Source organism: Typopeltis vanoorti, chromosome 12 (assembly GCF_054136105.1).
Source record: "Typopeltis vanoorti isolate ZY-2024b chromosome 12, IOZ_Tvanoo_1.0, whole genome shotgun sequence".
Lineage (NCBI taxonomy): Eukaryota > Metazoa > Arthropoda > Arachnida > Uropygi > Thelyphonidae > Typopeltis > Typopeltis vanoorti.
Window position 1 is genome coordinate 62,103,285 of NC_143560.1, and position 13,165 is coordinate 62,116,449.

The following is a 13,165-nucleotide window of genomic DNA, read 5'->3' on the forward strand; positions in this document are numbered from 1 at the left end:
ATAACTAATACTTTGCAAGTGGTAATAGTGGATGCGAATGGCTTAGTTGGTGAAAAAAATGTTGATAGAGATTTAAGGAGTTGTTGTGGGAGGTAAAGGATAATAGTATTGTTGGAAAAGATGTGTGTTGCCTAGATATAACAATAGTGAATTGAGAATTATAGTAGCACAGTTGATGTTAATTCCTTTCAGAAAGATTTGAATTGACATTTGAGTTGGACAAAAGAGTGGGGTTGTACTTTTAATATTAATAAGTGCAAGGTGTTGCATTTTGGAGTGCAGAAATATAAGGCTATGTACTATATTGATGCTGAGCAGCAGGAAATGGATGAGATTTAGGAGTGATGGTTGACAGTACACTGAAGTTTAAGGGGCATGTTGCAAAGACTGCACATTGTAGTGCCACTATGATAAGAATTACACTAACATGTAGGGATAAGGAGGTGGTTGTGTCACTGTATAAAGCACTTGTCAGACCACACTTGTGCTCAGATTTGGTCACTTGGTTTTCACTGTAATCTGGAAACATTGAAGAGAGCCCAGAAACGATTGACTAAGACAATATCAGTTAATAATAATATTGGCTGGAATGTTGGCTATGGAGAGAGGTGGAAGGAATGTGGATTGCATAGTTTGGTGGACAGAAGGAAAAGAGGTGATATGTTAGAGATGGTTAAGTTAGTGAAGGGATTTCATCGGATTAATTCAGAGCAGGATTATAAAAAGAGTAGAAGGTTAGAGGGGAAAGAAGCAGAGGCTATCCCTGGAAGTTATGGAAGAGTGGCGAAGAAGAATGTGAGGAGTAGATGTCAGTTGAATGAACCTCCCATGATGAGTCTGCTGACTCCATCAAGAGTGTAATAATGATAATAAATTATTATAGTTAATAATAATAAAGCTAGATAGGGCTAAAAGGCCTTGCCCCATATAAGGGAATAAAAGGTATTAGCTGATTTTTTTTATTTTATTTTTTTTTTTAATAATAGGGAAAACTAAACATGAATGAGATCTTGTTCTGCTAAGTAGAGCTTAGTAGATGAAGTCAGTAAATATTCATAAGCTTCTTTTTTTGTGTGTGTGTGGGGGGGGGGGGGGGTTATACATAGAGTAAATGAGTTGAGGGTATTATGATAGATATGTTGCTGCTAGTTCACTGAGTCTAGTTTTAGGGGTCAGTTAATAATAATATTGGCTGACAGATATTGTTGGTAATTTCAAACTTATAAATCACTCATTTCAGGATTATTATTGTACAGGGTCTCAGTTGATTGTTGCCCTGATATGAATCAAGGCAACAGCCATTTGATAACTTTCATAATATAGTTTTCAGTTTTTTATTACCAGCCTAAAATTATATAGCCTTCGATATATTCATTCACATTTTGATAAATATCAAAATATAAAATATATATTTTATTTATATATATGTTGATATATATTATTTTATATATTCTATTACAGTACCTTATATGATATGCATGATACTCTTTTGAAGCTGTTTGTCTATATGTTTTTCTGTCTGTTAAATCATCAGGTAGATGATTTAACTAAATGGAAAAAATACACCAAGCTTATTTTTTATAGGTGATCCATATGATGTATGTGCAGTATGCCTTGAGGAGTATGAAGATGGCGAAAAGCTGCGTGTTTTACCTTGTTCACATGGTGAGTCACCATAGTGTTTAACAAATAGCAACTGCATTATTGCCATATGATCAATGTAGATCAGTGGTTTAGCTCTCTTATTGCTTATTATACTCTCTTGCCTTTCTCCCCCCTCCAACTTGGATGAAATAAAAATTAAAATGTCAGATTACATAGGCAAAGTGGATACTAGATCCGACATTGTTTCAAAGTCGAATGTTTGTAGAAAGTTTCGTAAGTTGACCTGAGAGCTTACAAGAATACAATCCTTGGCGTCCCTGAGTTGCCTTAGCTTGCACTACTTAAAAGACATGGGCACTGCCCAAGCATCCATATGAAAAGAAACGGTTGATTCTTTTCACAGACCAGGCAGAAACCTTAAGAGAGCAAAAACTCTCGTTCAGTACTAAGTAAATCAAAACAGCTGTCAGGCCAGTGAAACCTTTATGAAATGCACTAATATATATATTATTTGGACACTTGGGCAGCGCCCATGTCTTTTAAGTAGTGCAAGCTAAGGCAACTCAGGAATGCCTAGGACTGTATTCTCGTAAGTTCTCAGGTCAACTCATGAAACTTTCATAGTTTCTACAAATATTTGCCTTTGAAATAATGTTGGATCTAGTATCCACTTTGCCTATGTAATTTTACATTGCCAAAATGAAGTCTTATGGCTCTTCCTGTAGTAATTAAAATGTCAGATTTGTTTTTATTTCAGGTTTCTTTTTTAAATAACTTAAATTTAAATAAATTGATGTTATTAAGTGATAATAATGGTCTGCAGAAGAAAAACTTAGAAAACTTTGATTTTAGTCACTGACTTTCAGGCCTTTTTTTTTTAAGGCTGATTTCCAAAGGAATCATCTCAGCTAATTACTGTCTTTTCATACTTTCCTCTTCATTACAGTGGAAGTCTGTCAAAGATATTTGCTTTACCTAAGGAAGCTGACTTTCCATAAAGTTTGTCCAGCAAGACAGATCAGACCAAAATCCCTCAAATGTTGGAAAATAAGTATAATGGAGGCCATAGAGCCCAAGACCACAATGGGCATAAAAAGCATAAATGCAACTATTGACAAGAAATTTGAGAAATGCCACTACCAGGATAACTTGAAATCTGTTAGTATTAATAATAGAAAATTATATGTGTGTACCCACAAGCAGTGGTGGCTCGTGCCTTGAAATCGTGGGGGTGCTGCAACTTTTATACATACATACTGTAAGTACAGTGTATACGTGTTTGGATAAAATATCAAAATTTTGGTTATAACTTTCATAATATAGTTTTCATATATTTTAAAATTTTTTAAAAAAATTAAACATGAAAAAATATTGTTTATTATCAATAAAATTATACAGTTCAGTATAATTCAAAATTACTTAAAATTAAAATCCATTCTTGTTTTGTTTCGAGCGAAAAGGTCAATAACTTTTTCCTTGATGTTTGTGTGACTGTTGAAGAATTTTTTCTCCGTTGAAATCATCATAAGTGCATTTAACCTATCCTGATTCATAGTGCTCCTTGGAAATGTTTTTATTCTCTTTAATGTTGAAAAACAGTGTTCAGGCTCTGATGTAGTCATAGGAATTGTCAAGAGAATTTTTATCAATACAGTAATTTCATTAAGAACACAATCAAAATTATTTTCTGTTATAAATTTTAACAAGTCAATGAATTTACAATAATCATGCATGTCGGGTGACATTTGCACCATCAAATGTCTGAGCTATTAGTTTTTGTCTATTACCTTGAAGGATAATATCTAACTGCTCTAGAATATATTTGGATAAGCCATCTGTAGTTTGATTCTCTGGAATAAAGAATCCCCAAAGGCGTTCAAATATTTCTTCATTCAATAAGTACCGAAAAACAATAACCATCTGAGAGTGTTCTGAAACATCCGATGTGTCATCAGCCATGACAGCTACAAATGAAACTTCTTCAATATACTTATTTACTTCATTTTGGTATATTTGAAAAAGGTAATCGAGTATCTCATTCTGAATAGTCTTAGAAACACCTTTAAAGACTGTACTAGTTTCTAAATGGTTTCTTAAATCTGGATCTAATTTAGATGAAAATTTCACTAATCCCCTAAATAGACCTGGATTTGCCGAATCATCTTTTTCATCATGTCCACGTAAAAGAATTTCAAAATTTTCACAAAATAACATACAGTCAATTATCTTGGATAAAATTTCACAGTTTTTAGCAACCTTTTTGTTATGCTCATTAATTGAAATTCTGTAGGCCTCACTAAGTTTTTGTTTAATATCTACAGTTCCTAAAAGCGACAAAGAAACTGCATTTTCAATATTTTTTTGACATTTCATGTTTTTCAATTTTTTCTTTCATTTTATTTATGTTTACATAACCATCCTTTGTCCATTTCATATCACCTTCAAACAACAAACACAGAAAACAAAATAGTGCATTTTTCACTTCACAGCCACATAACCAACTTTTCTTTTTATACCACTCTGTATTAAAACTTCTAATGTACTTATCATTGCTTATTCCTGGCTGAGATGTTTGAATATCGGGTAAAGGACGGCCTCTTGTTTTAATAGAAACTTTCTCAGCGAGAGTCAACTATAAAAATTTAAGTTTTTGTAGTTCACTTACAGTCACTACTGTCACAGAACTTATTTCTTGAGGTTGCATTTCTGAGGTCATAATTGTCAATAACCTCAATAATCTTCTAAAATAAAAATTACGGCAAATGTTATAATTTTTATTGTTTTGTAATGTCCAAATATTTAAAGAGACGGAGTAAATACAATAAGCACTATGAGCACTCTACTACTGGCGCAAACTGCATATAAACAACAGTGGAACTGCGTGAAAGACAGTACTGCATTACGCTAATAGCACGCATCTCACTATGACGTGCATATGCTTGTGCGCGTAGCAATATGACACTGTGGTAAACATAGTGCTGCTAGCGTCCTTCGCCCTCCTAAGTGCTACAAGATGGATTTTTATTATTTTTTTATACAAAATAAGAGAATTGTATAGGATTGTCGATGATAAAATTAAATATTACAAGCAAATATAAATAAATTAATAAATATATTTATATATCAAGAAAAATTGGGGGTGCTGCAGTTTCCCTGTGCCTATGCACTAGCCACCTATGCCCACAAGTATAAGTTTTTACTAAGACAACCATGACTAGAAGAGTTATTATTAGAAGCAGAAAATTATAAAATGATAGATCATTAGATTGAGTGAAACTCAGAGACTTGGTAAAAGCATAGTATATATCTAAAGAATGGATATTTTGCAAAAGGGTTGCAGAATTCTACCTTAGAATAAAAATGCTAGATATTGAGACTTATACAAGTTTATGCATCACCCTTAACAACACAGAAGAAGAAATGTGTTCATTTCATGAAACACTAGACCAACTAGCGTATAGTGATAACACATTCTTTACAATTTCAATGAGAGACTGTAATGCTAAAGTAGATAAAAGCAATTGGAAAATATGGATTGAACTAAAGGAATGAAACTGGAGAAACATTGATAGAATTATTCATACTGAAGAATTTATGGAGAAACAACACGTGTTAGAATAATTACTTTACTTATTATTAAGAAAGTAAGATTCAACGTTTCGACCTTATGGAGAAACAACACGTGTTAGAATAATCACTTTACTTATTATTAAGAAAGTAAGATTCAACGTTTCGACCTTTGTATTGAGGTCGTCATCATCATCAGGAAAACATACATACATACAGTGGCGAATTCTTCATGCTTGCTGCGCAAGCTCATCAATTGAGAAAGAAGTAATATTTATTTGTTAATAAATGCATGCATTTATAAGCATTCTATTTAGGCTTTTATTTTTGTAGACAGATGTCTTAAGCTTGCGTGGCAATAATTGAGCTTATCGTTGTGTATCGAAGACCGATGCTTGCTCGTCTAGTCAGAGCTACCTTGGCTTGTTCAGTTGTAGGAGCTTCCAGGTCCTCGCTGCATCACTGTGATTTCATTCACGTGCATAGTCATTTCTGCTCCCTTCTTAAACACAGGCCATATGCAGTCAAAGTAGCTCTAGCCAGTGAGTTTCAGCCAGCCTTTACAAGTGTGCGTGTTGCTTGGGAAAATTAAGTTACAACCAACTTTTTATGATGATGTTATTGACCAGTTCATAAAGAAGAACTGTAGGGTAGAATTTGTATTCAAGTAGCTAAATTGAAAAAGATAAAATATCATTTGTAAAATAAATGTTGTATTTGTATGATTAAATGTACATAAATTTCTAAATATATAGTTTTCAGTTGTCAGTAATTCATTATTCTGCTAATCAGACTTCAATCATACCTCTCACTCCCTGAATGATAACAAGAGCAAGCGTGAATTTCAAGACCAGTATTCACCCCTGCATACATACAGGATAAAGCTACATGACAATACACTACACAAAAGTAAGATTAATCTAAATGTTTCTTAATCATTTACCCTAGCCTGATCTCTGGTGGAGAAAAAAAAAACAACAAAAATATAATAAAATAAAAATAAATGAATAATAATAAAATTATAAATAAATAAAATAATAATAAAAAGTAGAACTACATTAAACAATTTCTAAAGTCCTCTCGTATTAAGATTATCTTCTGTTTGGGGTTTTTCTGGATGCTATACAGATTGAAGATGGGTCCTCCAGATTCTTGGAATAATTAGTCCATTATCTTGTTCAGATGTGGATGATGTTTCAGCATTTCACAGGCTTCTTTGAATTTTCTTTCAGACCAGGTTTTGGTGCAGTATACTGCACCAAAACCTGGATTGACTTGAAATTTAATAACTTTCAGGATTGACTTGAAAGTTAATAACTTTCAAGTCAATCCTGTGGCATGTTTGGAGTGCGTGGTCTGGCAGTCCTGTTTTACCATAGTGGAGGTATTTAATGAGGTGTTTGTGTTCATGTTTTCTAATTGGGATGGTGCACTCTGTTTCCCCTATGTAAGGTAGGTTACAAGTACATTGAATTTTGTAAACCCCTGGGTGGACAAGGTATGGAAGAAAAGCTTTGGAAGAGCTAAGTAAATTTCTTAATTTTGCAGGAAATTTGAAGGTTGTCTTAATATTATATTTAAGTAGCATTCTATCTGTTTTTTTCCAAAATGCCAAATGATTAACAAACATTTAGATTCATCTTACTTTGGTGTAGGGTATTATCATGTATGTTGTATCCTGTACATATGTATGTTTTCATGACGATGACCTCAATACAGAGGTTGAAATGTCTAATGTTACTTTCGTAATGATAAGTAAAGTAATTATTCTAACACATGTGTTGTATCTCCATAAATTCTTCACTATGAATGCTGACCACCGTGTAACCTTAAAAGAAAGAATTGATAGATTCACTCACTTCACTCACCAAAAAAATTATTTGAATGCGAATAATTAATAATCTATATCGGGGATCGGCAACCTTTTCAGACTCGCGGGCCACATTCAACTTTTATTTTTAATAATTGGGCCGCAAGCGTTTAATTAATAGAAAATAGTGAGTGAAAAAAATACTCAAGGTATCAATTTTTATTATATCAATCTTAAAAAAAACAGAAATATTTAAAGTATGAGATATGAAACAAGCATGAAAATGAAACTCAATGAAAAATTATTATCACTTAAAAACAAAGTAATATAGTTTTGTGCATCACAACATGTGTGTCTCCATGCTTAATGTGACTTTTGTGATAGCCAAATTATCTAGATCCACTTCATAACCTGAGATGTAAATTCGAATCGAAGCATGCAAATGTTCATCAGTTAGTTAAGAAGAAAATTTATTTTTTCTAAAACTCATGGCAGAAAATGCTTGTTCGCAAATGTATGTGCTTCCGAATGTGACTATCATCTTTGCAAAACTGATTAATCCTTCAAATTTTTTAGTAAGCATCCACAAAATGCTTGGAAATTTTCTAATTAAAGTGCATTCTTTAATACTTTGTTGTGTTGCAATTCCAAAACTTCAATCAGTAGTCAGTTTGGTAGGTCATCAATGTCACATTAAAAGGGTTTCAATATCCACAAATCTTTTTGAAAATTCTTTTGTAAATCATCAATAATACCAACAAAAGTTTCCTTTTGTGTTTGCCATCCAACTGTAGATGCCAATTTGAAACATATATAATCATGTAGATTTTCTTCCATCATATATTTCTTTAACAGACATAATTTGCCTTCAAAAGCTTTTATGTCAGAAAGAAGCTCTGATAGTAATTTACCTTGGCCCTACAGCTTCAAATTAAGTTCATTAAGGTAGTTGTAATGTCTACCATGAATGCAAGAGACATAATCCATTTTAATCTGATAATTGTGGGACAGTATTTTCATGTTCGGTTATGAAAATATCTATTTCTTCACGTAAATTAAAAAATATTTTTAGCACAGCACCTCTACTTAACCATCTAGCACTTGTCTAGTAGGTAACGTCCTCTTGAAATGTCCATAACATCTTTTCTTGATAATAAAATTTTATGGGCCACATGCCATTTAAGTATGGTCAAACTTTTATGGGCTGCCAAAAATGCACATTCGGGCCACATGCAACCCACGGGACACCGGTTGTTGACCCTGATCTATATAAATGAATACCTTCCAAAAAGATAGAGAGAGAAGAATCAGAAAATGGAGAGATGCTTAATGAAATTGACTATATTTTAACCGGCAGAAAATATACTGTCCGAGATAGATATAATAAATAGTTTTAATATAGGTGATCATAGACTATCAAGATCAGAAATTCTGTTGGCAAAAGATGAGAAACACAAACTGATTAAAAGCAATTAATTTAAAATAATTAAGTAATTAATGATTCAAAATAAATTAGTCATTTGCTGACCCAGGGGGAAAAAAAAAGAGAGAGAGAGATCTTCCAAAAAGAGAAAGGAGAAAAGTTTTAAGATGGGAATGAATGAAGATCAAGATAAAAATAACCAAATAATAACACAAACTCTATTAAATAATGACACAGAGATTAGTGGAAATAACCAAAGAAAAGATGGAAGGAAGCTATTTCAAAGAAATCCTAAACCTTCTCAGAATGAGAAGAAAAATTAAAAGAGATCTGGACCAGATAAATAGAAAAAAATTATAATTTTTTGAGCCTGTACAACAACAATAAGGGAAAGAATGACACAAGAAATTTGAAAACTCATGTTGATGTTCAGAGGAAAAAACACATTTAGGGATAATAATTAACTAATTGAATTTATTTAGCTACTAAATTATTAGGCCAATATTTTGCCTTAGTTATCAATGCATCTTCATGGGCACAAAGAAATACGTTAAGAATGTGCACACTGGCACCGTATATGGGTGTACTGATTGAATATTGTTGAAGGGCTCAAGATAACAGTCTCCCAAATTTTTGGTAATGTGAGGTAACTGAATTTGTTTAGATTTCTCAAATGTTGTAGTGCTGTGGCAGATTACCTATACTGCAGCTGTTTTGAGGTAGCAGACCATGCTATGAATACAGATTACTGGATCCACATTTGGGGAACCTTCTCTTTATACAAAAGCAGATATAAATCTGAGAGATGTTTGTATAATCTGCCACTCATCATCATCAGTGGTCCTTACAGGCACTTAAGCACCCATGACCTTCCAACTATTCTTGGACTTTGACACTTAATAACCAAGTTGCCCTTCTTGCCTGTTCTTTGTAATCCTCATGGAATTGATTATTACCACTTCTCTTAACACATCATCATACCCTTCCATCCCTATTCCTGTCAGAATGTCATCCTCATCCAACCATGTCTCACTTATTCCAACAATTCTTGGGTGAACAGACTCAATTAATGCATCTATTTTATTTGCTGTGTTTCTTACACTTCTAGCATTTGTATACAAACATAGTAGCTTGTTCCTGGATCTATAGCTTTTCCCACTGATACCACTTATTTGATGTGACTTCTGCTTGCTTAACTAGATCCATTTCTTTTTCTCTGTGTAATGTTTAATTTAATCTCTTCATTCATCCATTTCACACCTATCTTATTTAACCTTCTGACCCTTGGAATACATTTAGACATTGCTTCTACTAGACAGTTCTTGAATATCTCCCAAGCTGCATTGATCTCTTTTTCAGCTAACTCCTCATTCCATGCTACACCTGCGAGCTGTCGCCTGAGCTTCTCATAATCACCATCCTTGTAGTTCCACATATACCTTTTTCTCACAGAGGTCCTCACACAGCTGACAACCACCCAGGTGATCACTTCATGGTCACTCTCACCAACTGGTGAGAATGACCTCACAGAATTGCCTTCACACCTCATTTATAATTACATCTCATGAGATGATCAAATCCAAGACCCTCAATCTTTGTGTGCCCTCTTTCACATACTATCTGAGGTAGTTGTACCTCAAAAACTGAAGAAACTCATTTTCTTTACTTCTAGTTGCTATCTCATCATCCCAGTCTATATTGCTATAATTAAAATCACCTATAATGATCACCTTTTTCTTATTTGCTTGGCTAATTTGATTATGCATTTCATAGTCACTACCATCCACATTACCAGGCCTATAACAACATCCGACTAAGTATTTCATTCTATTCACCTCTATCTCACACCATACTGCGTCAAAACCACTGACACTATTTCCCTCTTGCATCTCTACTTTGTATGGACATAACTCTTTCTTTATCATCAATAGCACTCCCCCTCCCTTTTTATCCCTTCTATTCTCACGAAACACATCATACCCTTCATCTCTATTCCTGTCAGAATGTCATCCTCATCCAACCATGTCTCACTTATTCCAAACAATTCTTGGGTAAACAGACTCAATTAATGATGTTATTTCGTTTGCCATGTTTCTTACACTTCTAGCATTTGTATATAAATATCGCAGCTCGTTTCTGGATCTATAGCTAGTTCCACTGATGCCACTTATTTGATATGACTTCTGCTTGCTTAACTAAATCCATTTCTTTTTCTCCTTATTCATCTTAGAACCTTCTTCAAATCCAACTGTTTGCCCTTGATCCCAGGTCATCCCTTTCCCTTTTTTGAGAGAAGCACCAACTTCCCTCATGCTGTGTTCCCCTGTCCACCACTAAGATTAATCTGTTATCAGCTTTTAAAAATAAAACTGATTTATTTAGATCTATTTTTTTAAGAAACAAGTGTTACAATATTCCCAGTCATTGGAAAAAACTTAAAAATGACTTATTTAAACCTAACCCATTTCAACCCTTCTTTTGAGTTTGATATAAAAAAGTAATCTTATTAATTTCCATTATAACAGTTCTTTCATTTAGCTCTCCTGATATTACTCAGAGAGAGGGGAGCATCTACTACAGTTTTTTTCCCAAAACTGGTGATTCCTAGATAATTAGTTAACATGCTCCTCTTGATTACAGAAATACATTTCTGCCATTTTACTCTTAACATGCAGAGTAAAAAGCAGAGACATTTGGCAGGTCTGATCCAGCCCATGAACAATATGTTAGACACTACAGGTTTATATAATTCATTCTGAATTAACTGAGTCTGAATTTTAATGTTAGCACAACAAATATAAAATATTATTAAAATTATGTAATTTTAATCTTTTTATGATAATAAAAGTTTTTTTTTTTTAATTTCAAATTTTGTTAAAATTTAAGAGCTGTTAATTTTAACAAAAATTAACAACCTAACTTCCTTATAGTCAAAGAAGTGATGTGAGTTCATAAAATATTATTAAAATTATTATGTAATTTTAATCTTTTTATGATAATTAAAGCTTGTTTTGAAGGTTATTTTAATTTTTTTCACTCTAATATTTTATATTTTAGCTTATCATTGCAAATGTATTGATCCGTGGTTGACAAACAATAAACGTACTTGTCCTATATGCAAGTACAAAGTGGCAACAGGTGAAAATACTTCAGACAGTGATACAGACTCTGATACTAACAGCCAGGCAGAAACAGCTCCTCTCTTAAGACCTGGTGACAGAAGGAGAGGAGGTGGTACTTTCAATTCAACAGCCCAACTTCCTTATAGTCAAAGAAGTGATGTGGGTTCATATAGAGGAGAAACATCTGGAGAATCAACTTCTAGAGATGCACCATCTGCTGCACTGGACAGTATTTCTGAAGTCAGCAGTCATTCTTTGCCTTTACCGTCTTCCTCTCTTCAAGATGATGCTAGTTCTTCATATGTTACGAATTATTCTTCCCTTCCCAATTCTTTGGTGAAAGATTCAAGTTATTCTGTAAATTCTAATGAAGTTGCCTCCTGTAGGAGTGAAGACCCATCAGCAACTCTAATTGGTCGAGGAGATGCTACCACCTTTGAAACAAACCATCCAGAAGGAAGGTTTATTTGTGGAACCATTATATGAATAATTCATTTATAAAAACTGTGATTTTTTTTTTGTAGAACTATGGCTTATTTTTTTTTTAACTGATTTGTCTGTACAAGTTTATAGTGCCTTTAGCTCTGATTATCAATTATGAGCTCATAAGTGAGATCTGAATTATTTGTAAATAAGTTATGTAAAAGTGAAAAAAAAAAATTGTACATATGATTGTTTTCTTTGTGACGTGTTAGCAAGCACTGGCATTCTTCTCACTAGGTCTCTCTTTCACTACCCTCCCCACCCTCATTTCTTGCCATCATTGCTTCTCAGTGCTTTTGGGCTTGTTATATGCTTAAAACTCTTAGTATGTACAGATTTGTTGTTTTAATGATGAAAAGGATTGATTAGTTCTATAAAATTTTAGAGCTATTATTCTTCTAATGGTTTAGAAATATTTTAGAAAATCAAAAAAATAAATACATAAAAAATTGTTGAATACTTGCAAAGTATACTCTTTGTTAACAGTTCAGTGACTCAGTGATGTAAAAAAAAAATATATATATATATATATCAACATATATATGCACATTAAATTGTTACATATATGATCAATTTTTTGTATACGTGATGAATATTTGCAGTTTTTGTGAATTACATGCATTTATTTTAATATCCAATGATGCAACTATAAATCTCTGATCCCACTATTGAACATATTATATTGGAAATTCTGAAATGATTTCAATTGTATTATTTTAGATCACATATCAAATATGTTCAGAATATATGCTGTGCATACAGCTTGTTTAACTTTTGATGTGTTCTATTATAATGTAAATATCAAAACAACAAAGCCTTCTTTTTGATCATATATTTGAATAAAATCAAATTCAGAACACTTTCTTTCATTTAATTGAGTCATTTAAAAAATACAAATCAGTACTCAGTTATATGACTATGTGTTAATCTACTGAAACTCCTTACTCTGGATTTTTACCATTGATGTGGAACATAGGAGATTTTCTGTGGTGTCCTTAACAACTTTGCAAGGGCTTTAAGTTGTGGAAATGAAGAAGTATTTATATGAGATAAATGAAAAAAAAAAATATTGGAAGATGTAGGCCTACACATTATGATAGCTGTACAGAATATAATTGTCTTTGAAAATATCATAATGTTATATTTCTGGCCTGG

At 32.8% G+C, this 13,165-nt stretch overlaps 1 protein-coding gene across 3 annotated transcripts in view; it reads left to right on the top strand.

Annotated features, from left to right (window-relative positions):
- The window catches only part of LOC150100828 (E3 ubiquitin-protein ligase RNF13-like), a 189,734-nt gene extending 176,855 nt beyond the window's left edge, over window positions 1-12,879 (top strand). For 2 of the 3 annotated variants that reach the window (XM_090401458.1, XM_090401457.1), the window contains exons 9-10: window positions 1,585-1,665; window positions 11,463-12,879. In XM_090401458.1, coding sequence (XP_090257584.1) covers window positions 1,585-1,665; window positions 11,463-12,013 — 632 coding nt within the window. In that variant the 3' untranslated portion in view covers window positions 12,014-12,879. Of the gene's footprint in view, window positions 1-1,584; window positions 1,666-2,551; window positions 2,837-11,462 lie in introns of those variants that run through there. The other variant, XM_090401459.1, reaches the window with a different exon arrangement.
- The last annotated feature ends 286 nt before the right edge of the window (window positions 12,880-13,165 follow it).